This window comes from Gorilla gorilla, chromosome 18 (genome assembly GCF_029281585.2).
Source record: "Gorilla gorilla gorilla isolate KB3781 chromosome 18, NHGRI_mGorGor1-v2.1_pri, whole genome shotgun sequence".
In the NCBI taxonomy this organism is placed as follows: domain Eukaryota; kingdom Metazoa; phylum Chordata; class Mammalia; order Primates; family Hominidae; genus Gorilla; species Gorilla gorilla.
In genome coordinates this window covers 85,640,861-85,668,618 of record NC_073242.2, presented here as the reverse complement: position 1 = coordinate 85,668,618, position 27,758 = coordinate 85,640,861, and the positions used below count along the sequence as shown (strand labels likewise).

Sequence of the window (27,758 nt, the reverse complement as noted above, 5' to 3'; positions counted from 1 at the left end):
CAGACTCTGCTACTAATCAGTTAGCTGGGTGACCCTGGGCTACTCACTCCTTTTTTCATCCTTCTTTCCTCATCTGTACAATAGGCATAATTCTACCACTACATTTATTTGTATTTTTGTTTTTTGGTTGGTTTTTTAGAGACGGGTCTTCACTCTGTTGCCAAGGCTGGAGTACAGTGGCGCCATCAGAGCTCACTGCAGCCTTGAACTACTGGGCTCAAGCGGTCCCCCTGCTTCAGCCTCCCGAGTAGCTGGGACTATAGGTGGGCGTCATGGCACCTGGCTAATTTTTTTATTTTTGTAGACATGGGGTCTCTCTATATTGTCCAGGCTGGTCTTGAATCCTGGGCTCAAACGATTCTCTTGCCTCGGTCTCCCAAAGCACTGGAATTACAGGCGTAAGCCACCATGCCTGCTCAGCCAACATTTAGCTGTTTTGAGGAATAAATGAACTAATCTGTAGGAAGCCCCTGGTACTTAGCAGGCACTTACTAAAAGTAACTACAACTTCCCAACCCAACAGGGAGGTAGAAATCACAGCCAGCAGGTGACCGTGGGGGCTCTCCCAGTACACACCCCTTTCAAAACCCACAGGACAGCAGCCCCGCCCACATCTGCTGGACTTGCTGAAAGGCATTGATTTTAATGACAATTTCACTTCCTTTGATGTATCATTAGTACTTCTAGAAAGCCCAAAATACTGCCTTCCTTTGAGTCAGAGACTCTTCCCTAATAGCCCCTATTCCTTCAAACTATGAAACTGAAGGGAATACTTTCTTTGGTAAGGGGTTTTATTGACTTTTCCTGGGATGTGGGGTTCTTACCCCATGTGGGAGGCTATGAGACTCAGGAGTCATTCAGTCGTTCCCTTCATTCAAGAAATATTAATTGAGGGCCAGGCAGTCTTCCACCTAGGTACTTGGAGTAGATACAACAGCAAACAAAACTGGTGAATATCCCTGGCCTCGTGGAATTTACATTCTCAGAGAGAGCAGGAGGAAATAGAGTAAACATAACCAATCAATCATGCAGTTTGTTAGACCATGCAGTTGTTTGTTAGAAGGTAATAAATGCTACGGGAAAAAGTACAATAAAGAGGCCCAGAAGTTGCTGGGGTAGGCAACATGTGGTGTATACAATCAAATGGTCAGGGTGGGCTTCTTAGAGGAGATGCAAAGCCCTTCAACAGCCCTGTGAAGTGGTGTCCATTTCACAGAGGGTGCAATTGGGGCAGAGATGGGCTAAATAACTTGCCTGAGGTCACACTGCAAGAAAGGGCAGGGCGAGGATTCTAACCCAGGCTGACCGGCTTGAGGCTGCATTTCACCAATTCTTATATAAGAGCTGCAAGGAATCTGCGGATGAGGAAACTGTGGCTCAGAGAAAGAAGAGAAAGTTGCCAAAAGTCATGGAGCAGGAGGAAGTGTGGGGTTAGTCAATCTTCTCTCACCAGGGAGAGAGGTGCCCTAGCCTGGCGTTCCCAAAAGGGAGAGGCTTTTAGATGATCCACGGAAAACCTTTTTGTTGTTGTTGTTTTAATAGTTTTAACTTATGTATATGAAAAAGAAATGATAAATGCATTGAAAATAATTTCACACAGATTAAGTGCTTAGGATGAAATTTTTTTTGGGGGGGGGACAGAGTTTCGCTCTTGTCCTCCAGGCTGGAGTGCGGTGGTGCGATCTCAGCTCACTGCAACCTCCACCTCCTAGGTTCAAGCAATTCTCTTGCCTCAGCCTCCTGAGTAAATGGGATTAGAGGCATCTGCTTCCACACCCAGCTAATTTTTCATATTTTTAGTAGAGACGGGGTTTTGCCACGTTGGGCAGGCTGGTCTTGAACTCCTGACCTCAGGTGATCTGCCTGCCTCGGCCTCTCAAAGTGCTGGAATTACAGGGGTAAGCCACAGTGCCTGGCCAGGATGAATAATTTTTAAGTGAGTTAATTTAATAAAGATACTACTAAATAAACTATAGCACAGGTGGAATGTAGTTATGGCAAAATTCAGAGGACAGTGCTTCATGCTGAAGTTTGGAATGTTTTGCCTTCAATCTGTTATGGGACCAACAAGTTCGTACGTCCATGGTACAGTAACAGACAAATACACTAAGACAGCAGGGTTTGCAGCAGAGAAAGTTTTTGCAGAGCGCCAAATGAGGAGATAGAAGAAGACTCAAATCCATCTCTCTGAGGAGTGCTGGGCTGGGGTGTTTTTTTTTTTTTTTTTGAGGCAGAGTCTCACCCTGTCTCCCAGGCTGGAGTGCAGTGGCGCTATCTCAGATCACTGCAACCTACGCCTCCCAGGTTCAAATGATTCTCCTGCCTCAGTCCCCCAAGTAGCTGGGACTACGGGTGTGCACCGCCATGTCCTGCTAACTTTTGTATTTTTTTTTTTTTAGTAGAGACGAGGTTTCACCATGTTGGCCCGGCTGATCTTGAACTCCTGACCTCAGGTGATCTGCCCGCCTCGGCCTCCCAAAGTGCTGGGATTACAGGTGTGAGCCACCACACCCAGCCTGGGCTGGGGTTTTTAAGAGGATCATGGCAGGTGAGGGGCTGGAAAATTGGGGCCATTGATTGGTTGGGGTAAGAGGAATGAAATCGTCAGGATGTGGAAACTGCGTTTTTTGGTGAGTCAGCTTCTCATGGTGTCCTTCTGACCAGCTGATGTCAGCGGAGTCCTTCCGATCAGCTGACGTCAGTAGTTTCACTGTTACGCAGGACTTGAAAGACTATCTCAAATGGAAAACAACGTTTCACAACGTTCCAGTTGTTATCTATAGAGCAGTTAAGGGGTGGCAGGGTTTACGTCATTCTAGGGCAAGAGGCAGTGAATGACCATGAGGAAGGAGGCCAGGGAGCAAGGTGACCTAGTGATTAATGCTGAATGTCCCGAAAGCTTGGTTTATTTTCACTTCTCTCCCTCCCTTGTCAGCTGATTAATTTTATAAACTTTATAGGGATGGTTTCAAATCGTAGCTTCCTCTGGGCCAGAGAAGGACATTTTTGGAAGGGCCTGGAAACTCAGCCTCCTTTCTCAAGGATCCCACGTTGTCATCACCACAGTCCTCCCCACAAACTGTCCCTGCCTCACTGCCTGCACCTGTGGGAACCAACCCTTTTTATGGATAATTTTATCTTCAAAGTGCTTTTGGCTGGTTAATTGCCTGGTGCGGCCCTGCCAAGGATGTGGTTCGTCCTGATGGAGGAAGGCTGATGTGAGCAGCATGGGGAAGACTTTGCCAGGCTGTCTTGGCAAGGCACGGCTCTGAGTTAGAGGAGCCTGGGAGAGAATCCCAGCTCCACCACTTTAATGCATCTCTGGGAGCCTTAAATAATTTTTTTTTTTTTTTTTTTGAGACAGGGTCTCACCCTGTCACCCAGCCTGGAGTGCAGTAGTGCAATCATGGTTCACTGCAACCTTGACATCCTGGGCTCAAGTGATCCTCCTGCCTCAGCCTCTCAAGCAGCTGGGACTACAGGTAGGCACCACTATACTGGCTAATTAAAAAAAAAAATTTGTAGAGTCTGGGTCTCACTATATTTTCCAGGCTGGTCTCAAACTTCTGGGCTCAAACAATCCTCCAGCCTCAGCCTCCCAAAGTGTTAGGATTACAGTAATCTTTTTAAACCTATGAGATGGGGATGATAATGGAATTGTCAGGAAGACTCGATGTAACAAATGGCTGTTGCTCCCTCTCACATCTAAGTGTCACACCCTCCACATGGCATTCAGTGTTCAGTACCATCCCTCCTCTAGCCTCCAGAACATTCTATATGTTCCTCTCGTATAACGCAGATCAGTTGTCTGCCTTGTATTGGGGTGAACTGTGTCCCTGTTGCTCCTCAAGGGTGAAGTTTATGGCTTAGGCATCATTATATCCCTCTCATTAGGAAGCCCAGGGCTTGGCACAAAGTTCAGTAAATGTTTGTGTGCCTCAGAGGCAGCTCATGTAGTAAACAAGAGCAAAGGCCCTAAAGCCCCACTCTGTGCTTTCAATCCCCTGTTCTGTCCTTCATTGCCAAGTGATCTTAGGCAAGATACTTAACCTCTTTCTGCCTCAGAGTCCGGACCTGTAAAATGGGGATAATTAGTAATAGCACCTACAACATCAAGTTGTTGCGAGGATTAAATAAGTCAACATGCTTAAAGTGCTTATAACAGTAGCTGCTGTGGGATGACAGCCATACAGTTGTTGGCTGTTATTTATTGTAACCAGCATCTAGCACAGGGCCTTTTTCCAGATGTGGCCCCCATCCCCATAAACTTTGTAAAGCTGACCTAAGAGACTAGACTCCTATCTCATCCTCTCTCCATGCATACACATATTTTGCAGGTTTATGAAATTCTACCATTTCTTTTTTCCTTTTCTTTCTTTCCTTCCTTCTTTCTTTTCTTTTCTTTCTTTTCTTTTTTTTTTTTTTGGAGATGGAGTGTGTTGCTCTATCACCCAGGCTGGAGTGGCAGAGGTGAGATCATGGCTCACTGCAGCCTTGACCTCCTGAGCTCAAGCAATTATCCCACCTCAGCCTCCTGTGTAGCTGAGGCTACGGGCGCACACCACTATGCCTGGTTAATTTTTTATTTTTGGTAGAGGTGGGGGTCTCGCTCATTGCCCAGGCTGGTTTCGAACTCCTGGACTTGAACAACCCTCCTGCCTCGGCCTCCCAAAGTGCTGAGATTACAGGCATGAGCCACCACGCCTGGCCTGAAATTCTACCATTCCTAATTCATTCTTTGGAGTTAAGACAATGTACTTATTAAAATGCAAGTGTTGTCATCTTCAAATATTATTTGAACACTTCCTGCATAAAAGGCTTTGTGCAAGAATACTATGTGGCCTTAAAAAAATGAGGATGCTCTCCAAAGCATATGAAATGAAAAGAGAAAAATATAAAACCGTGCATGTAGTATGCTACCATTTATGGAGTACACAAAAGCTAGGGAGGGCATATGTATAAGAAGAGAGGACTTACCTGTGTAACCACAGACCATCTGTGGAAGGAGACCCAGGGAACTATCTCAGTGGGGGGTCTCCAAGGAGGGGATTTTTGTGGTGAGGACTGGGATGGGAGGAGGACTCTCTTTCATTGTACATATTATGATAATGTCATTTTTAAAGTAAATATACTTTTGTTTTTTGTAGAGATGGGGTTTTCCCATGTTGCCCAGGCAGGTCTCGAACTCCTGGGCTCAAGTAATCCACCCGCCTCTACCTCCCAAAGTGCTGGGATTATAGGTGTGAGCTACTATGCCTGGCCTTAAAGTAAATATCCCAGCACCTTGGGAGGCTGAGGAGGGCAGGTCACTTGAGGTCAGGAGTTCGAGACCAGCCTGGCCAACACGGTAAAATGCCATCTCTACTAAAAATACAAAAATTAGCCAGGTGTGGTGGCGGGCATCTGTAATCCCAGCTACTCGGGAGGCTGAGGCAGGAGAATCACTTGAACCTGGGAGGTGGAAGTGGCAGTTAGCTGAGATCATGCCACTGCACTCCGGCCTGGGTAATAGAGGCTGTGTCTCAAAAAAAAAAAAAAAAAAAAAAAAAGTAAATATACATTTTATTGTGATAAAAAATATATATAACAAAAATTTTACCATTTTAACCACTTTAAAGTATTCAATTCAGCGGCATTAAGCCACAAAGTTGTGAAACCATCACCATTATTTCCAGAACTTTTTCATCATCCCACACAGAAACTCTGTACCTATTACATGATAACTCCCCATTCCCTCCTCCCCCAGCCCTTGGTAATCTCTATCCTACTTTCTGCTTCTATGAATTTGACTAGGTATCTCACATAAGTGGAACCATACAATATTTGTCTTTTTGTGAGTGGCTTATTTCACTTAACATAATGTCTTCAAGTTTCATCCATATTATAGCAGGGATCGGAACTTCATTCCTTTTTTATGGCTGAATAATATCCCACTGTATGTACTGACCACATTTTGTTTCTGCATTCTTTAGTTGATGGACGCTTGCGTTGCTTCTGCGTTTGGGCTGGAAGCATTATCACAAATAATGCTGTTGTGAGCATTGATACAAATGTTTTTTTGAGTCCCTGTTTTCATTTCTCTTGGGTATATATGTAGGAGTGGAATGGCTGGATCATATGGTAATTCTGTTTAATTTTTGAGGACTTGTCCCGTTTTCCACAGCACCATTTTACAGTTCCCCCAGCAAAGCACAAAGATTGGATTCCAATTTCTCCACATCCTCATGTATTTGCCTTTATACCTTTTAATTTGGTATATCAAAGTATTACCTATTCAAATAAGAAATTAAAGGAAATATTTTTCAAAGGCTCTGGGCTAAAGAGGTCATGTGGGTGAGTGGAAGGAGAAAGACACCAACGATGAAAAGCAGCCCCGCTATTCAGAAGGAGCGCATGGCTGGGAGTCAAGAGAACTGACTTAGTCTTGACTCTGCATTGATTGGCTGCGTTGTTACATTCCTCTCTGAGACTCAGTTTCCCCAGGGGTCAAAGGAAAGGTTTGGATCAGGTGCTCCTGAGTTCCCTTCCTGCTCCATTAACTAAGGACCCCACATAGGTAGGTCAGAAGGGAAGTGTGGATGACGCCCCCTCCAAGTGGGTGCATACTCTTGGCTTGCATCCCCCACCTCCTTTCCTCACGGGCTTCCAGTTGGCTTAGGCAATGCAGGAGACAAGGGTGGGAGGAGAGGGAGGTTGAGATTTTCCGTGCCCGCTCCCTCCTTACACTGCTGTCTCCAGCAGCTCCAGCCAGGTGCCCTCTCACTGGGTTCCTGAGACAGAGTTTCCTTATTAGGCCTAGGGGTGGTATGTTCATTTGCTTGGGCTGCCCTAACAAAGTACTACAAACTGAGCAGCTTAAACAACAGAAATGTATTTTCTCATAGTCCTAGAGGCTACAAGTCCAAGATCAAGGTGTTGGCAGAGTTGGTTCCTTCAGATGCCGTGAGAAAGAATTTGTTCCACACCTCTGCTGGCTTCTGGTGGTTTGCTGGCCATCCTTGGCATTGCTTGGCTGGTAGAAGCATCATCCTGATCTCTGTCTTCATCTTCATGTGGTACCCTCCCTGTGTGTGTGTCTCATGTCCAAATTTCCCCTTTTTATAAGGACACCAGTCATATTGGATAATGCATTCGATTATGACACCCTACTTTGATTTTGTCTGCAAAGCCCCTATCTCTAAACAAGCTCACATTCTGTGGATAAAGAAACTGTGGTATATATATATGATGGAATACTACTCAGCCATGAAAAGGAATGGCATTCACAGTAATCTGGATGAGACTGGAGACTATTATAAGTGAAGTAACCCAGGAATGGAAAACCAAACATCATATGTTCTCACTCATAAGTGGGAGGTAAGCTATGAGGATGCAAAGGCATAAGAATGACACCATGGACTTTGGGGACTCAGGGGCAAAGCGTGGGAAGGAAGTGAGGGTAAAAGACTACAAATTAGGTGCAGCGTATCCTACTCAGGTGATGGGTGCACCAAAATCTCATGAATCACCACTAAAGAACTTACTTATGTAACCAAACCCCACCTGTTCCCCAATAACCTATGGAAAGAAAATTTTAAAAAAAAATTTAAAAATGCAGTTTTTCTTTCATTGGTATCTATGCCTAAACAACATACTCCTGAGTTTTGCTTGTTTCTTCTTTTTTCTCCAATAAAAAGAAATGTACTTTAAAAAAAAAACTCACATTCTGAGATACTGAGTCACCCCAAAACAGGTGGCCCCAGCTTCCCCTTTTGCCTGTTCATCCTGTGTGGTGTCCCAAATCCTACTCTCCATTTCATGTCTTCACAGTCACAGGTGAGCATGCCTTCTGCAGGTGAGCATGCCTTCTGCAGGTGGGCACACTTGCTGTAGGTGACCACACCTTCTGAAGGTGAGCACGCCTTCTGCAGGTGAGCATGCTTTCTGCAGGTGAGCACGCCTTCTGCAGGTGAGCACGCCTTCTGCAGGTAAGCATGCCTTTTCTGTGTTCTGCAGGGATCCATCAAGCCTCAGCACCTCGGCCAGTTCACTTTTGTCAATGGATTTGTCATTTAAGACCTAGTCAACCACACTGGGAGGGTCCAAAAGACATGCTTTTTCCAGTACTGTGAGAAATAAATCTGTGAGGGAAGCCCCCGCATCCTTAAGAAGCTCTGTGAGGGCGGGCATGGTGGCTCATGCCTGTAATCCCAACACTCTGGGAGAAGGCTGAGGTGGGCAGATGTCTTGAGCCCAGGATTTGAGACCAGCCTGGGCAAACATGGCAAAAACCCATGTCTACAAAAAATACAAAAATTCTGGGTGTGGTGGCACACACACTTGTAGTCCTAGCTACTCAGGAGGCTGAGATGGGAGGATCACTTGTGCCTGGGAGGTAGAGGCTGCAGTGAGCCGTGATAGTGCCACTGCACTCCCACCTGGGTGACAGAGCGAGACCCTGTCTTAAAAACAAAAACAAAAAAAGCAGCAGCACTGTGATTTCTCTGCAGGCCAGAACTTAACAGTGGGAACTGTAGTCACTGAATTAGGAAACCTAAATCCAGTGGGAGTAATTGGATCCCAGGATGGCAGGGCTAAGTGGTAGCAAGCAACTGCCAAGGACAAGCTGGGCATAGTTGCTGCTGCTGAAAGAAGAGAGAATCTGGGGACCCCAAACTCACTACACTGGAGGGAAGTTAAGTTTGGAAACTGAGTCATGCAAGAAACTGCCTTTTTTTGTTCCCAAATAGATAGCTATAATTTCGCATGCTTACGTTATCTTATGTAAAATAGAGAGTTACTGAACACGAGAAAATGCTTCATTGACTTTTCCTCTACTCCCTCTTTCCACATAAAACATGTATAGATTCACTGAGTGCTAATCAGAGTCTCGCAAAAATGTAATCACTTGGCTTCATTGCCTACCCTCTCTCCTTTTTATTTCCCTTCCTCTCCTTGAGGAAGAGGAGAGAAAGCTCTTTCCCCTTTATGTATCAAAGGGGATATTGCTCTTTCCCTTTAAATATCAAAGTTCCTAAAATCCTATTTGGAAAAAGCACAGGTCTCAGATCCTACTGTGACTTGTGTTTCTTTTTCCCAGGCACATCCTCAACCTTGGCAAAATAAACCTCTAATCAATTGCCAAAAAAAAAAAAAAAAAAAAAAGCAGTGCTGATCTTTGTTTCTCGGTGTCTTCCTCTGGAGAGTTCTACAGTGTTGGCACAGCCCTGATCTCTGTGTTACCTCTTGCTTGCACCTGGGAGCTGAGGCGGGTAGAGGGAAAGGGAGACTTTGGGTGTAGGGAGCCAGAGGGGGGTCTCACGACAAGTCCACATCTGTTTTAGAGTTCTGTTTCTCTGGGAGCTGGCCCCTTAAGGAAGATGTTATGCTAAAGTGTGCCAAGGTTGATAAGGAAACTAGGAATTGCATTCCCCAGGATCCCATGAAGGGGCCACATGCGGGTTTCAGCATCAAGAAGGCTTGGAGGGAAGATGATACATCTTCAAATACCTGAGAAGCTGACATGGGCAGAGTGATGAAGCCAATCCGTTTCCACAGACAGACTGATAATGTGGCTCATTATAAGTTGGGCATTTCTTTTCCAGAGACAGGGTCTCATCTGTCACCCAGGCTGGAGTGCAGTGGTGCAATCATAGTTCACTGCAGCCTCGACCTCCTGGGCTCTAGCGATCCTCCCACCTCAGCCTCCCAAGTAGCTGGGACTACAGGTGTATGCTACCATGCCCAGCTAATTTTTTTGTATTTTTTTGTAGAGACAGGGTCTTGCTCTATTGTCCAGGCTGGTCTCAACCTGGGAACTGCACTGAAATGTAATGGCCCCTATGTGAGATGTGAGCCACCAGCACACAGGAAGTATTCAAACTGGGGCAGGATGGCGATTCTCGCCTTGGGCAGAAGCCTGGGCTGGTGATCTCTCTCGCCGCTTACTACTTGGAAATGCCATGAGTGGGGAAATGGAACTTGGAGTTTCCTTTAGTCTTCTGTGTCCCCCTGAGGACATGATGTTCAGATTCACAAAGCTGCATATTGCTTTCAGCTATAGGAGTTCGTACCAAAGTAGAAAAACTCAAACCTTCCAAAGCAGGTGCTCCAGAGGTTGGCTTCCTGCTCAAATAGGTAGTTACTAAAGCTGAGTCAAGCCTGAGCCGGCGTCTGATGCTGGTCACACCCAGGAATGGCTCCAGGGGGCTGCAAAGAGCACACTCCTTGGAAAATGGAACAGACTCCAGCTATCAGCTTTGATCTGAACCCAGGACAGGATGGTCCAGAAGTCGGTTCCTCTGCCCCTTGAGACCTGGGCTTACTGCATCCAGGTGTGGCCTCCTCTAATTTCAGAATCATTTGAAGATCTCTTAGCTCTTCGTTGCTCTGGCAAAGCAGGCTTGTCATTGTTAGCACATCTCAGGTCACACCTTCCCATCAATTTCATTTATTACTGTGGGTCTGGCAGGTGGAGATGAAAGTGGGAGGAGTTTTTCACAGATCCTAACAACAAAAAGATTAAGAAGAGTAGGTTGGTAGATTGAAAACAATCACAACTCATATAAGTTATATAGTCATTTCAAAATCAGAAGCTTTTGCCTGGCCAGGAATCGTGGCTCACGTCTGTAATCCTAGCACTTTGGGAGGCCGAGGCAGGTGGATCACTTGAGGTCAGGAGTTCGAGACCAGCCTGGCCAACATGGTGAAACCTGGTCTCTACTAAAAATACAAAAATTAGCCTGGTGTGGTGGCACACATCTGTAACCCCAACTACTCGGGAGGCTGAAGCAGGAGAATCGCTTGAACCCAGGATGGGGAGGTATGGAGGTTGCAGTGACAGAGCAACCTCTGTCAAAAAAAAAAAAAAGCTTATGCCAAAGCCAGAGAATGTTAGAAAAGTGACAACCATATCAACAAAAATTAATCAAAATGCTTTGAGGGAATTGTTTAGTAAGGCTGTTATGATATTTGCATCCTGATGGGTCAAATCTTTCTTATTTATTTTCCTAAGATTAATTGACTGAATAAACCTTTGAATAATTGAGGATGCGATGCTTTATTGTTATTTATTAAAATATGAAGTCCTGGTCCTCATATGTGTGCAAATGGTGATCACTCTCCCATGGCTTCCTTTCTTTGCTTCTGCAGTCTCTGGCTCACTCATGTGGCCTAGAATCTTAAGGATACCATTGTATTATAGCAGGTAATAATATGCTATAATATTATTAACCAAACTATACTCTCCAATCAGATTTCACCAATTTTTCTCACCAATGTCCTTTTTCTGCTCCAGGATCCAGTCCAGGATTGTACCCAGAATTGCATTTAGTGAATGTCAGGTTATCTACATAATACAGAGGTGGTAAATGCTGCAAAACAAGAAAAAGAAGCATCACTTCTCAATGCTTATTAGTGCAAACCCATATATTCTGTACTTTTCAATGGGGAGAAGTTATGTAGGTGAATCCTACAGGCTGGGATTGATAGAGCAGGGTGATGTGAGAGACTAGGGGTGCAGGGCAGTCCTCTCTGAGGAAGGGAGTGTTGAGCTGAGATCCAATTGTAGGAGCCAGGTTTGAAACAATCTGGGGGCAGAGCATTCCAGGTGGAGAGAATTGTAAGATGGTATAGTAGGTCCTGCCAAATGAGTTATTCAAGATGTGAATATTGATTTATTGGAATAGGAAATGATTCATTCACCAAATATTTAAAGAGCACCCACTAGTGCCAGGAACTGTTGAAGGTGCTTGGATGATGTTAGGCTAGAATGTTTCTTGCAGGGGAAGCCAGGCCAGGGAAGTGTGGGAGGAGGGGTAGGCTGATGTTGAGCTAGGATGTGGAGCTGGGAGTGATGCTTAGTGAGACTTTTGAGTTTGACCAAAGTTAGGAGGGCCTGCAGAGCCATCTGAGTTCCACTGGGGATGGGCAGGAGTCAGGGGTGGATGCTTGAGTCTTGATTCTCAGATGAGCCAAGAAGCCTAGGCTGGAGCTTGAGATCTGGAACCTGGAGTAGGAGGTGCCTAGTTTCAGGCTGAGATTGGTGCAGAAGGCTCAGACCCCACCCCTTCACAGCTAGACTTGAAAAGATTTGGGGCTGAACATTTCAGCTGGATTCCAGGTGGAGGGAACTGTAAGTGCCAAGGCCAGGAGGTGAGACCAAATTTGATATGTTGGGATGATTTCCAGACACCAGAGCTCTGTAGGCCAGGTTAGGAGTTTGGATTTTATTCCATGTGTAACGGGAAGCCACTGGAGAATTTTATATATGGGACTGACATGATCTTATTTTAAAAAATTAACTTATTTTCTTGAGACAGTCTCACTCTGTTGCCCAGGCTGGAGTGCAGTGGTGTGATCATGGCTCACGGCAGCCTTGACCTCCTGGGCCCAAGCCATCCTCCCACTTCAGGCTCCCAAGTACAGGTGAGCACCACCCCACCCAGCTAATTGTTTTGTATTTTTTTGTACAGATAGGGTTTTCCCTTGTTTTCCAGGCTGGTCTCAAACTCCTGGGTTCAAGCAATCCATCCACCTTGGCCTCTTAAAGTGCTGGGATTACAGGTGTAAGCTATCACGCTTGGCCATTTTTTTATTAAAAAATATTTTAAATCACTTCTCTTGAGGCATAATTTACAAATAACAAAATACAGTTACTTTAAATGTACAGTTTGGTGAGTTTTGACAAATATATCCAGCTATATAACCACCACCACAATCAAAATACAGATAGAACATTCTTATCACCCCAAAAAGTTCTCTTTACAATTGATTCTCCTATTACTACCCCAATCTCCAGCCTTAGGCAAGAGATCCTGCAGACCCTTCACCCAACTTCCCGGAGTTACCATCTTGCATAACCATGTACGTTTGTCAAAACTGAGAAATTAACATTGCTACAGTATCACGAACCAAACTATCAGCTCTAATCAGATTTCACCAATTTTCTCACTAATGTCCTTTTTCTGCTCCAGGATCCATCCCAGGAGTGCACCCAGGATTGTATTTAGTAATCATGTCTCCTTAATCTCTTCCAATCAGTGACAGTTTCTCAGAATTTCCTCATTTTTCACAAACGTGGCAGATTTGGGGCAAACTGGTCAGGTGTTTTGTAGAATGTCCCTTGATTTGGGTTTATCTAATGTTTTCTTATGATTAGAGTTTATAGATTTGGGGAAGAAAACCACAGAGATGACTTGCGCTTCTCATCCCAACATATCAGGGAGTATTTGATACCAAATTCTATCGCTGGTGATGTTAACCTTGGTCACTTGGTTAAAATGGTGTCTGCCAGGTTCCCTCCTATGAAGTCACTATTTTTCCCTTTCCATAATCTACTTTTTGGAATCAAGTCATGAAGTCCAGCCCATCTATCAATGGGAGGCGAGTTAAGCTCCACCTCCGGAGTGGAGGAAGTATACATATACTATTTAGAGTTATTTATTCATAGAGAAAGCTTCTTTTTTTTTTGAGAAAGGGGTCTCACTCTGTCACCCAGGTTGGAGTGCAGTGGTGCAATCTCAGCTCACTGAAACCTATGCCTCCCAAGCTCGAGCAATCCTCCTGCCTCAGCCTCCTTAGTAGCTGAGACCACAGGCATGTGCCACCACGCCCAGCTAATTTTTGTATTTTTGGTAGAGACAGAATCTTGCCATGTTACCCAGGCTGGTCATGAACTCCTGAGCTCAAGGAATCCACCTGCCTCAGCCTCCCAAAGTGCTGGGATTACAGGCATGGGCCACCGCGCCTGGTGGAGAAAGCTTTTTTTTTTTTTTTTTCCCCGATAGGGGAAATAGCATATTTGTATTTTGCTGGAAGTGATCCAAAAGGGAACAAAATACCTGTGAGAGTTTCTTTGGTTTCTCCAGTAAGTGCTGAAAATGTTTTCACACCAGGACTTTTCTTATTTATAAAAACCTTAATAATACACCTTATTTAGCACAATATATGCAAAATACTATGATTTCAAAATATGATCAATATAAAAATATTAGTCAGATATTTGAAATTCTTATTTAATGTGAATTCTTGCAGACTTGTCTTGTATTTTACACTTACAGCTTATTTCAGTGAACTGGCCACATTTCAAGTTCTCAATGGCCATATGACTCGGGCTACCATATTGGAGAGCACAGCTCTAGACCTTTTTGAAACCAGTGCAGGGCAGGCCAGGATCTTGGTGAGTGTGCACTTCATTCTCCAGTCCCCAGTCTCTCAACTCTACCATCTTTGTTGTATTTCTGTGACTGCAATTCCTGAAAGTTCATGTTGAGGAAGCATCTTGATAGTGACTTTTTTTTTGTAGTTAAAATGATATTTTTACTTTATTTTTTCTCTATTTTATTTTTTAATTTTTAAAAATTTTGTGAGTGTATAGTAGATGTATATATTTATGGGGTACATGAGATGTTGAGATACTGGCATGCAATGTGAAATAAGCACATCCTGGAGAATGGGGTATTCATCCCCTCAAGCATTTCTCCTTTGAATTACAAACAATCCAGCTACACTCTAAGTTATTTCAAAATGTGCAATTAAATTATTATTGACTATAGTCTCCCTGCTGTGCTATTAAATAGTAGGCCTTATTCATTCTTTCTATTTTTTTGGTACCCATTCACCATCCCCATCTCCCCCCGATATCAAAATTCTGAAGTGCCAGTTTTGGATACTGATAAAGCTGAGTGCTAGCTACCTAAGTACCTTGAATTGTGACAACAATTCTTCTCCCTTTCCCAGCATGGTGATTTCATAGTCATGTTTTCTTTCTGTGTTTTCTTCATAGTGCCTTTCACGCTGCTCCCTGATCTTCCTCTGTTCTTACCTTTGAACTTTTAAAAATTGAACTTCTCATTTTGAGATAATTATAGATTCACAAGCAATTATAAGAAATAATATAGAGAGACCTTAAGTCTCTTTACCCATTTTCCTCTAATGGTAACATCTTGCAAAATAAGTTATTCTCTCTCCTTTTAAAATAAAAATATTTGGCTGCTTTGTGAAGGCAAAGTGGGAACAGAGAGACTGCTGAGAGGTGACTGTGATTGGGCAGAGATTTGTTCCAGGAGAGAGCATGAGAGGATGCTGGACCATGCTGCCATTCTGGGGGAAAGATGGAGGTGAACTGTAGCCACACAACCCTCACAGGAAACACTGATGCTAAACTCCAAAAAGAACCTCCTTTACAAAGGCCAAGTCAAAAGCATAGTCTGTGTATCAGTCAGTTTCCAGCAGGAAAGAGGGGGTACAAAGTGTTTACAGTTTACAGGGGAGGAAAAACAATTTTCCCTTTACCCTTCTGAGTTCTTAGCTGGGACCCCTGCTAACATTTGCCACAAGAGACAGATTAGCAAGAGAAAAACAAGATTGTATTAACATGTATATATCATATGTGCATGGGAGACAGCCAGGGAATGAGTAATTCTCAAAGAGATGATTTAGAATTCCAGCTTATGTAGTATCTCTGACAAAAGACAATAAATTTTTAGAGAAGTGACAGGACAAAAAGGACCTTGAGTCTCTAAGGGATCGCAAATTGTAGGAAGGCAAATATACAAGAAACTAATGGTAGATAAAGGCTGGTTAGTAAAATTTGTTAGGAAGATTCCTCTGGTCTAAAAGGCCCTGAAGACATCTTCATTGATAGACCTTTGTCCTTCCCAGTAGAAGGGGGAGGAGGACACCTATGTCCTGCTTTAGGCAAATAGAGGCAAACAGCAAGCTTTTCTTATATCTGCTTCTTCTCAACTGCTTTCAGCTTAAAATAATCCTCATGTCAAATGGTATATTTGGTGTGGAAGAGCCTGCTACCTTTCAACAGAACCAGAGTTTAATGAAGGGACAATTTACAGAGGTGTGGGCAGGATTAGGGACATCCAGGAGAGATGATGGGGCACCTAGAGACAAGCACAGTGGGAACTGTTGTTGTCCCTAGCCCTGAAGGAAGGAGAGAGACAGGTGGCATTACAGGGCCCAGGGAAAGTTGGAGTAGAGGTTGAGGAATTGCCCGATAGAAGCAGTGGTGGTAGGTAGAGGAATATAACCACTGCCAAAATTATACCCAGCAGCGGGAAAGGAATCAATTTTCTGACCTTTCTCCCCTCCCATCATCTGACTACACGGGCCATGAAATCTGCCAAGGTTGGCCTTCTCAGCATAGACCAGTACAGAGGAGAGAGAGGATGGATCTGGAGAGGTGAATGGAGAATAACAAAATACAATTTCAAAAACTCTACAGTGGGGGAGCTTTAGAAACAGTTCTATTATCTGTACAGGACACATTCTATTTTTTTTTTTTTTTTTTGAGATGGAGTCTCGCTCTGTCTCCCAGGCTGGAGTGCAGTGGCATGACCTTGGCTCACTGCAACCTCCACCTCCCGGGTTCAAGTGATTCTGCTACCTCAGCCTCCTGAGTAGCTGGGATTACAGGCACGTGCTGCCACACCCAGCTAATTTTTGTAGTTTTAGTGGAGACCGGCTTTCACCATGTTGACCAGGCTGGTCTTGAACTCCTGACCTCGTGATCCACCTGCCTCGGCCTCCCAAAGTGCTGGGATTACAGGTGTGAGCCACTGCGCCTGGTCTGTACAGGACACATTCTACATGTGCAGTGATTCCATTTTAACGTAAGTGCTTCTCACTTAGTCTCATTTTCAGCAACTCTTTCCAAGATTATTTACAAGCTTGATCTACATGCATCTAGGAAACACTGTGGACCCTGGCTTCACCTGGGGGTGGAGCAAGGGCCTGAGAGGAGAGCTGCACGATGCTTCGAGCGATAGGGGATCCTGGACACTGGGATGTGTGGCCTCCCCAGGGATTTTCGAGCCCATGAAAATGTCAGAGAATCCCCCATAACAAGAGGCCACTGGGAGCTTGGCCAAGGGTGTCGTGTGGTTGGATATCTCAAGGTTGCTTGTGGCAAACATGAAACTGGAGGTCCGAGACCCTCTGCCCCTTTTCTGGCACCACTAGATATCCAGGGTTCTGATGGGTCTCTGAGGTGGGGGTGGGAGGTAACTAACACTGATTTCCTACCACTTCCATGGGATATGTGTGTGTGGGGGATGGAATTTGGGCTTGAATTCGTTTCTGATCCACAAATTGGGGATAATAATATTACCTCCTTCACATGATTATTGGGAAGATTGAGATGATCATATAAGTAAAGAATTTAGCAGTCTGGCACGTAGGAAGTGCTCAACGTATGTTAGCTATTAGTAGCAGTCGTAGCTTTTCCTCCTGTCTATTGACCGGAAGGTGCTGTTTCTGTTTTTCATATGACACATTGCAAAGTGACTTTGAACGTATGATTCTTAATTTAATTTCTTGCAAGTGTGAAATGAGCTGACAGAAGAGACCAACATGGAGAGCCTCACCCCCACGGACCACAGCAGACACATCACAGAGTTACCAGGAATTCCAGAAAGGAAGTCAAGTGATGAAAGACTGAAGGATGGGAACCCTGGGAGGACTGCTCCCTAAGGGAAGCTGGGTGGAAAGTTCTCACGGAGTCCAGCCCCGTTCCGCCTGCTCTGCCCTGGGGGTCTCCCAGCCCCTGTCCCTCCGCGAATTGAGGAGCGGTCCTAATTGCCAGTTGCCTTAAAGAGTTTGGGGAAACTGAAGACTGGGGTCCTTTATAGGCAGGTTCTGGATCAAGAGGGGCGGGGAGAGGCCTTGGATTTGGATTCCTGAAATCCACAGAAAACCCTGCCCTTACACTACTTTATTTTAAAGGTTTTTTTTTTTTTTTTAAATTACAAAAGTAAAACAAGCGTGCTGTAAAAATAGCATAAACATATACAGTGCATAGGCTGGGCTCGGTGGCTCATGTCTGTAATCTCAGCACTTTGGGAGGCCGAGGAAGGTGGATCACGAGGTCAGGAGTTCAAGACCAACCTGGCCAAGATGGTGAAACCCTGTCTCTACTAAAAATACAAAAATTAGCTGGGCATGGTGGCAGGCACCTGTAATCCCAGGTACTCGGGAGGCTGAGGCAGGAGAATCGCTTGAACCCGGGGGCGGAGGCTGCAGTGAGCCAAGATCGTGCCACTGCACTGCACTCCAGCCTGGGCGACAGAATGATACTCCATCCCAGGAAACAAACAAACAAACAAAAACCATATACAGTGCATAAAGAAAAAGGCAGAAGTCCTTCTCCAGGTGGCCTCCCTGCCCAAATCTGCTCCTCAGGGTGGGCCCTGAGGCTGCTGGAGTCTCCTGTGCTGGGAAGCCCTCCACGCTGCCTCCCTCCAGGCCTTTAATCCAGTCTTGAGGTGCCTGAATCTCTGTTTTGTACACCTGCACACCTTCTAGTGGGGGTACTTTGCAAACTCCATGTGAGGACAAGCAGATGGAATGGCAAGTGGCAGGTGTGGCCTAAGGTATCCTCCCATTGGGCTCCCCCACCCTTGGAAATTAGGATCTTAAATTTTGGTCCTGACCAAGTCCCACTAAAACTTGGCTACTAGGTTGGTTTTCCAATTCCAGGGCCAAAAGGAAACTGGGAACAATGCTACCTACTAGCAAAAGAAAAAAACCAAATTTGTTAGAACAGTGACCCTAACTAGTCAAAGGCAGTGCTTTCACCTAGAGGTAATAATAATAACCACTTCTGGGAGCCCTTATTGAAGGCCGGGCTTTGCTTTAAGAGTGAGGACTGCTAATATTTCTCTTTTCTAGATGAGGACACTGGTGCTCAGGGAGGTTCACTGCAGGAGGCAGGAGAGTGCAGTGGTGAGGAGCTCAGGCTCTGCGGCCCGACCACCTGGTCATCCATCCTGGTTCTGCTGCTTATCAGCTGTGTGACCTCAGACTTACATTATGGAGTCTCTCATGACTTGGTTTCCTCTCTAGTAAAATGGGGATGATGACAGTGTCTCCCTCCAAGGGGGGTGGTGATTAAATGAGTTATTATGTGGCTGGGCATTGTGGCTCATGCCTGTAATTGCAGCACTTTGGGAGGCTGCAGCAGGAGGATCACTTGGGCCAGGAGTTTGAGGTTACAGTGAGCTATAATCGCACCACTGTGCTCCAGCCTGGGTGACAGAGTGAGACCTTGTCTCAAAAAAAAAAAAAAAAAAAAAGAGTATGTGTCAAGTGCCTGGCACAGAAAAGATGCTCAATAAATATGAGAACTGGGATTAAATAATGGGCCTAAGTCTCAGCTAGTGGCTGATGGAGAAGGCATCTGAATCCCGGTCTGATGTGGTTGAGGGTCAGGCTTACCCGCTATGTAGTGCTGTCTCCCTAGAGCCTGCCGGCTCTCAACTCCTCTCCCACCTTCAAGGCCTAGATCCTCGGGAGTCCCAGCTGTCACTGATGTGAGGATGACATGTGTCTCCTCTGAAGAACCAATGATTCCTGGTGAGTCATGGGAGGCAGAGAAGACTCTTGGACTTTTGGCAGAAGATGGTTAGCCCTGGGCCTTTCTCCTCGGAGGAAAGCCTGTAAGTCCCTTGCCCTGATCGGTGCTTGGCAGGGAGGATGGGGGATTCCCTATCTTTCTAGGGATACCCTAAACTCAAGTACCCTCATTATGATACAGTATCTGACGCAAGCACAGGGGAAGTGTGGCTGCCTCCTAAGGGTGGAAATAGCAATGAGGGAGGCTGTCAAACATGATTTGCTGGAGTGGTGATGTCCAACCTGAGTCTTCAAAGATGGGGGGAAGTTATGAAGGGAGGGGAAGGACATTCTGGGCAGAGGGCACAATTTGAGCAGAGAGGCTAGACATGGCATCTGAGAAGGATCAAGTCTGAAGAAAGAAGCAGCAAAAGATGAGGCTGCAGAGGTCAACAGTGGTCAGAATTTGGAAATCTTTGTATAATCTGCTGAAATGCTTGGACTTTTTTTGATCGAAAATAGAGAGCCAATGAAGAGTTATAGAGGAGATAACAATGGTAAAGTTTTGTCAGGTGTAAAATGGGATAACCATACAATAATCCTACAATCATAGGATTGTAGGATTATTGTATGGTTATCCCATTTTACAATCCTGCGTAGGATTCTAGGATTATTGTATAATCATACATTATTATACATTATATATTATAATCATACAATAATCCTATGTAGGATTGTAGGATTGTAGAATTATTGTATGATTGAGATGATGCATATAAAGTTCTTAGAATGGCACCTAAAAAATGCTCAGTAAATGTTAATGATGTTGATGCTGATGACTGTAATGTCCTATTAGGAAGAGAAACCGCAAAGTGAGAGGCCACCAAGGCAGTCCACACAGTAAGTAAGGCGTGGCCGGGTGGATGAAGGCCAAGACCAGCCTTACATAGAAATCCAATCCATGCCAGTCCATGGACTTGACTGCCTGCTGGAGTAAAACCCAAGCTCCTTGGCGTGGCTCAAAAGCACTAGGTGACCTGGCCCCTTCTCACACGTTAGGCTCCAGCCACATTATTTTCTTTCTGGTCTTCAAACATGTCCAAACTTGTCCTGTGTCCTTGCTGTTCCCTCTGTCTAGACTGTCCATCCCTCACATCTTTGAATGGCTTTCACTTTCTTGTCACAAAGCTCTTGGTTCAAATGTTACTTCCTCTAAGAGAACTTCTTGAGCCCTAGAACATCAGCCTTCTCGCCAAATGAAATGATCTTACTTGTTTTCATGTTTAGTGTCTATTGCTTCCTATCCCCTAGAGGATGTAAACTTCATAAGTGTATGAATTATATCTTTCTTGTTCACTGCTGTATCCCTAGGTCCTTCAACACCATCTAGAACATGGGTACCCTCAATAAATGTTTTCCAGGAAAAAAAAAAGGATCTGAAATGATGTCTATTAGAGTCATTCCTTTCAAGCTATTCCTGGGAGAGGTAGCTGATCAAGCTGTGATCAGCTAGTAACACAGCTGAGTGAATTCAGTGAGATGATGACTTTGTGTAGGTAGAATCTGGGGACTAAAGAGAAGGGACATCACAAAACGAAGTAAGTTCCAATGACCCAGGGTAATTTCCATGGCAGGGCTAGTCAGGGAGCTGCTATAGGACTTGGGTGTAGACAGGTGACAGAAGGGTGGGGGTGGAGACAGGGTAGAAAGAGGCTGGGTCTTAGAAGCATGGTCCATCAGAGGGGGCCTGGAGGGCCACTGACTCAGGTCTTACATTCCATCAAGACCTTTAAATTTAGGCTGGGAGTAGTGGCTTACACCTATAATCCTAGCACTTTGGGAGGCTGAGGCTGGAGGATCACTTGAGGCCAGGAGTTCGAGATTACAGTGAGCTGTGATGGCACCACTGCACTCCAGCTTGGGTGACAGCATGAGACCTCGTCTCTAAATAAAAGAAAATAAAAATCAATTTTTAAAAAGTAAAGACTTTCAAACTTAGTCTTTTAACATTATTTAGTATTTTGATATTATCTCCAAAAGAGGTTACAAATAGTCACAGACACACCAACAGGGTTGAAAAAAATGCTCATTTGTATAACTGTAATTACAAAATGCAAGTATCAAGAATATTCCAGAACTCATCTTTCTTTTTTTTCTTTGAGATGGAGTCTCGCTCTGTCACCCAGGCTGGAGTGCAGTGGCACGATCTCAGCTCGCTGCAACCTCCGCCTCCCGGTTCAAGCGATTCTCCTGCCTCAGCCTCCCGAGTAGCTGGGACTACAGGTGCCCACCACCACACCCAGTACATTTTTGTATTTTTAGTAGAGACAGGGTTGCATCATGTTGGCCGGGCTGGTCTCGAACTCTTGACCTCAAGTGATCCACTCGCCTCGGCCTCCCAAAGTGCTGGGATTACAGGCGTGAACCACCGCCCCTGGCCCAGAACTCATCTTTCAAAACCGGCCCGCAGCATCTGACACAGTTGTTTTCCTCCTTCTGGCCACCCTCTCTTCGAGCTTCCAGGACACTATACTCTCCTGAGTGTACTTCCTTGCTGGCTACTCCAAGTCTCCACTAGTGGTCCTTGCTCATCTCATCATCCACCCCAGATTGTCCATTTCCAGAATGCAGCAGAGTGAGCCCCGGGGGCCTCACCTGAAGTTCCTCTGCAGGAACACCCTCCCTCGAGGCTGGCTTCCTCACTTCCTAATAGTCCTAGGCTGAATGTCACTTTCTCAGAGAGGTCTCTTTCCTACCACCCTACTTAACACTGCATTCCCTCCAATCCTCTCTCCTCTCTTCCTTCCCTTAATTTTCTCTAGTGCTCACTACCAAATGACATGCATTTCTTGTTTAGTGCTTGTCTCCCCTGACTAGTATGTCAGTTCCAGGAAAGCAGAGGTTAGTTTTTTGTTTACTACTATTTATTATCTAGAACAGTGTCTGACACACAATAGTCCCTCAAGGAAATTTTGTCGGTCACTTTTCAATTTTGCTGGTTTGCACTTAAAAATATATAGGGAGCCTTACCAGGAGCCCTAGACCGAACGTGAGTCTAAGGATTGGTATGGTTTTCCTCCACACAACGGCTAAAGCAAGGGACAGAGCCGGCACTCAAGGAATATTCCTTGAATTAATGACCCTCTGGAGTGGGGTAGCATTGTGTCAAGTTTGCAGGGTGCAGCTTGGATGTGGTGCTAGAAGGGGAAGCCTCTGGGCTGAGCATGTAGGCTCGTCAGTGGAGTTCAACCCGCAGGAGTAAATTACTGCAGTGGGAAACAATTGCACTCGCGGCCCAGCAGGGGTTCCACTGCGCAGCCGCAAAAGGCGCCGAGGCTCCACCGCGCAGCCACAGAAGGCGCCGAGGCTCCACCGCGCAGCCGCAAAAGGAGGGGACGGGTCTGCGCCGCCGCAGGAGGAGCAGGCGGTAGCTGGACGGGTTCGTCCCGGGCTGTTTCGCGTCCGGCCTGAGGCGGCTGGGGCCGCGCAGGTAGTGTCCCTGCACTTCTCGCCCGGGCGCGTGAGGCCAGCTCCGCTGCGCTGGCCTCCAGCTTCCAGCCCTCCTCCCCTAAGCCGCCGCCATCATGCTGCTGCCTGTGTTCACCCTGAAACTGCGCCACAAAATCAGCCCCCGAATGGTGGCCATAGGGCGCTACGACGGGACTCACCCGTGCCTGGCGGCCGCCACCCAAACGGGCAAGGTAACCGCTCCCACCCGCAGGGAGCCCGGGCCCCAGGGAACCACAGGACCTCCGCCGGCCGCGCCCCTGGGATCCCGCCCCCTCTCCGACCCCGCCCCCAGCCCGTGTTGCCCGGCAACCGGTCGGCGAGCACCTTGTGGCTCCATTCCTGCAGAGGACAGTGGGGTCTTAGAGGAAGAGCTTTTCTGAGAAGTTGACGTTTTCTTGTCATCAGGCACTTGGAGTCAGGCGAGGTCGGGGTCCCTGGACATAGGGAGCTTAGAAAAGAGACGTCTCCTGAGGGAAGGGGTTTGGTTCGGGTTAGCAGTAATAACCGACCCCAGATTCAAGCCAGGGGCCTCTGCTTGTCACTTGGAACTCGGAATTCCTCCGACTCTCTAACACTGCTTCTTCTTCCTTTTTTTTTTTTTTTGAGACGGAGTCTTGCCCTGTCGCCCAGGCTGGAGTGCAGTGGCGCAATCTCGGGTCGCTGCAGCCTCCGCCTCCCGGGTTCATGCAATTCTCTTGCCTCAGCCTCCCGAGTATCTGAGATTACAGGCGCCCGCCACCACGCCTGGCTGATTTTTGTATTTTTAGTAGAGACAGGATTTCACCATGTTGGCCAGGCTGGTCTCGAACTCCTGACCTCAAGTGATTTACCTGCCTCGGCCTCCCAAAGTGCTAGGATTACAGGCGTGAGCCACTGCACCCAGCCTTTCACAGTCCTTTACCGAACAACGACAAAAGAATGCAATACAAAAATTAACTTATTCAAATTGCACTTTTGATCCTTGCCCATGTACATTCAGTTCTTTCACCGTAATTTATTCACTAAGTATTAGGTGTTTACTATGTGCGATTACTGGGCAAGGTGTGAGAGTCAAAGAGATAAAAGAGAAATCATTTAACATTCACCAGACTTCTACTAAACACCTTCTGTATAGATTTTGGAGACTCGGATGTAAAAGGAGTCCCTACTTTCAGAAAGCTTATAGTCTAGAAGCTAACAGACAAGGCAAATCAGAGCCCTGTGTATTTGACGGAGGCATGCCCAAAATACATGGAATGTAGTGACAACGCTAATAACTTATAACAGGCACAAAACTTTATTACATGAGTCATCTCAGCGTCGTTGTCACAAGGCCAACGGCAGCAGCATGGCATAGGTATGGTGTTTCTTGGCTCCAGTACCTACTAATTTCATGACCTTGGGCAAGGCACTTAATAATAGTACCTAATCCATGGGGTCATGAGCTTTAAAAAAGTTAATACATGTAAAGTGCTTGACATATAGGAAGTGGTCACTGATTGTTACCTGTTATTTTCTTTTTATGATTCTCACTTTATTGAGTAGAAATTGCAGTTCAGAGAGGTTCAATACAGTGCTTGGAGCCACTCAACTAGAAAGTGTGGAATGTGGTCAGAGTGCATGTTCTCTGATCCAGTGTGGATTTAATAAGCTAGGATTTGTGTAACAATTTATAGTTTTTAGGACACTTCCACGTATATTGTATGTTATATGCCTTGGGATACAGAAGTAAAAAATAAGGCTTCATTTTCATTAAGTAGTATAACAGAGTTAAGCTATTAATACGGGGTCTGGCACATCATGATGTTAGTTATTGTTACAGTTAGAAGTCACTGACAGGCTGGGTGCAGTGACTCATGCCTGTAATCCCAGCACTTTGAGAGGCTGAGGCAGGCAGATCACCTGAGGTCAGGAGTTCGAGACCAACCTGGCCAGCATGGTGAAACCCTGTCTCTACTAAAAATACAAAAATTAGCCAGGTGTGGTAGGTGCCTATAATTCTAGCTACTCGGGAGGTTGAGGCAGGAGAATCACCTGAACCTAGGAGGTGGAGGTTGCAGGGAGCCGAGACCGTGCCATTGCACTCCAGCCTGGGTGACAGAGTGAGACTCGGTCTCAAAAAAAAAAAAAAAAAAAAAGCACTGACAAATGCCAAAAAGAACTTCATGTTGCTTGTGCTGTAGGTGCATAGCAGATTTATAAATGGGCTGAAAATATCCCATTGGTATTAACTCAGCCCCTAATTTGAGGGCTTACTATGTGCTGGGCAGTCTTCTTAGCTCTGCAGGTGCATTGGAGAATGTGACAGACAAGTTTTTGCCCCCTTGGAGCTTACATTTGAGAGGGGGAACCAGGCAGTTAACTGAATATGCAGGTGTTTTCATAGGAGAAAAAGAATAAGGGATTCAGTGTGATGGGAGCTTGGTGTTTTAGACAGGTGGTCAGATGGCCTCTAATAACATTTGATAAGAGGTTTGAAGGAACTGAGGAAACAAGCTCTGCAGATTTGTGGGATAAGCGCCTTGCAGGCAGAGGGATCTGCAGGTGCAAGGGCCTTGAGCTGGAGATATGCATGGTGTGTTTCAGGAGCACAAGGAAGCCGCTGGGGCTGGAAGGCAATGAGGGTGGTCATGAGGTAGACACAAGCCAGATCATATAGGAACCTGTAGGCCATGGCAAAGACCTTGGTTTTTATACTGAGTAAGTTAGGAAGTCGCTGAGGATTTTGATAAAGTGGGTGTTGGAATTTGCTTTATGTTTTAGATAAAGGCTAACTGGCTGGTATGTGGAGAACAGATGTTCTGTGACGGGATGTAGGGAGGTAGGTGTCGGAGTAGAAGCAGGGAGATTGGGCAGAGGTCCCTAGGGCAGCCCTTAGATATATATCAAGTGTGACCTGGAGTGGAAGGCAGGAACGCTTGATTGTAGGGCTGTTGTCGAAAATGGCCTAATAATAATAATAATAATAAAAAATAAAATAAAGGAGATCCCTTGTCCTGTGTAACTGGATGGATATTTTGTGTTCAGCTCTGTAAACAAATCTAAAAAGTTCTGACCTGATCTTTTATCTTGAGACCTTAAAAAGAATTAGTAGTATTTTATGACTCAAGTAATGCCGTGAATATATTCTCTTAAAAGCAATTAAAACATTCCAGCTAGGGTTAAAGCCTGCATGTCTAGAAACAGGACTTTATCCTTACAGCTGGGACCCTGTTGTGAACATGGAGCTGACTCTGGGCCTTAGCAAGGATATTTTTTTAAAAGGAATCTCTGGCCGGGCATGGTGGCTCAACACCTGCAATCCCAGTACTTTGGGAGGCTGAGAGGGGCAGATCAACTGAGGTAGGAGTTCGACACCAACCTGGCCGACTGAAACCCCGTCTCTACTAAAAATACAAAAATTAGCTGGGCGTAGTGGCGCACCCCTGTAATCCCAGCTACTTGGGAGACTGAGGCAGGAGAATCGCTAGGACCCAGGAGGCAGAGGTTGCAGTGAGCTGAGATTGCACCACTGTACTCCAGCCTGGGCAATAGAGCAAGATTCCGTTTCAAAAAACATATAAATAAATAAAAGGAATCTCTTGCAGGGTGAATATTAGAGTTTTCCTCTGGGGACATTTTTTCTCTCATGGTAATGCTTAGGGGTCAGTTGAATTTATATTGTTTGCAGCACCTCCTCAGCTAGAACAAAAGTGTGAGTGGTCTTTTTGTCGTATGACTGAGATTGGCTTTCTTTCCTTGCCTGAAGGGACAGACTTGTCTCCCTGTGGACTCTGAGTGTAGAGAACAGCAGGAGGGAACTGGGGGAAAGTCTGACTCCTGAGATCCTTGTTGCTCTTGACAAAAATTGCAAACTCTTTCCATTCCGGTAGGAATGAATATGGAGCCCGTAAGCTATTTCTGCTCCTTTACTTTCTCAGCATATTGGATTTCTGGAAAACTTTGTAAGAATTGGTTTGTTCAGAACTGTTATAAAAGGAAGTGTGATGTGATGGTGGCTGGAGCGCAGGGCCTGGAGCACACCAGGCTCTTGTCTTAGCCCTGTCACCAGTCTCAAGACCTTGGCAAAGGGCCTTAACTCTTCCGACCTCATATGGAAATGAAGGGTTGGTGTCAGGTTCAAATGCAATTAACATTGACCAAGGCATGTTATAAAGTGTTACACAAACGCAACATGAAGGCAGTGTTCAGTGGCTGCACATGTTTTCTATGTTTTTAGTCAATTCTTTTGAAAATTATTTTTTGTTGAATAGGCTGCCTTGGGTAGGTGTTAATTTAAAATTAATTCTGTTTGGATTTATGTGAAAGAGATGAAATACTCATGTAAATTTAAAAAATTTTAGAACTAGAAGGGGCTAGAGGGATCCCTAGTCCAGTGTTTTTCATCCCCCCAACCTTTTTGGTAATATTGCCCACCTTGGAACTTTTTTAGACCAAGAAAATTTTCCCAGTGAAATTCTGATACCTCAGATATACTTTGTATCTCTTTTTGTACTGTGGTCCTGCGAAGGGCTACATGATTCCCCATCGCAAACCCATTTACCTGTCCTGGGAGTGATCTCGCCCCTCTTAAGAATGCATTTTATAGTCCAAACCTCCTTTTTACAGGTGAAGTCTAGGAAAGTTGAATAATTTATGCAGACACTCAGATTATATTTATGATAGTTGAAACTGTTGAATTTATTATCTTTGGGCTAATTACTTAGTTCTGTGTCACTGGTATAAACTGTGAAAGCCTTCAAGATACTTGATTTGCATGGCTTGGTTTAAGTTTGTGAAACAGGTTTACTAACTAGCAGACTATTTTGAGGTCTAGGAAGTGAATTCATTAGGTGCTCGGATGAAAGATAATAAAGGAAGTGTTTATTCTGTTTTCCATGATCTTCTTGGTGTGTGGCAATCACATTGAAGGTGGTAGCAGCTTATTCTAGGTTGATCGGGAAAAG

General features: G+C 45.3%; 1 protein-coding gene and 1 long non-coding RNA gene across 4 annotated transcripts in view; both read left to right on the top strand.

Moving 5' to 3' along the window:
* The first annotated feature begins 2,978 nt into the window (after positions 1 to 2,978).
* Positions 2,979 to 19,902, top strand: LOC129527380 (uncharacterized). Of its 2 annotated transcripts, XR_010131572.1 has the most exons (4): positions 2,979 to 3,482; positions 12,300 to 12,405; positions 14,040 to 14,158; positions 17,315 to 19,902. It is a non-coding gene; the product is annotated as an uncharacterized lncRNA (long non-coding RNA). The 2 variants fall into 2 exon arrangements; XR_008672320.2 differs by lacking the exon at positions 12,300 to 12,405.
* Positions 19,903 to 22,673: 2,771 nt separating this feature from the next.
* Positions 22,674 to 27,758, top strand: part of BBS2 (Bardet-Biedl syndrome 2) — a 36,857-nt gene continuing 31,772 nt past the window's right edge. The window contains exon 1 of one of the 2 annotated variants that reach the window (XM_055364291.2): positions 22,674 to 23,024. In XM_055364291.2, coding sequence (XP_055220266.2) covers positions 22,908 to 23,024 — 117 coding nt within the window. In that variant the 5' untranslated portion in view covers positions 22,674 to 22,907. The remainder of the gene's footprint in view (positions 23,025 to 27,758) is intronic. The other variant, XM_004057670.5, reaches the window with a different exon arrangement.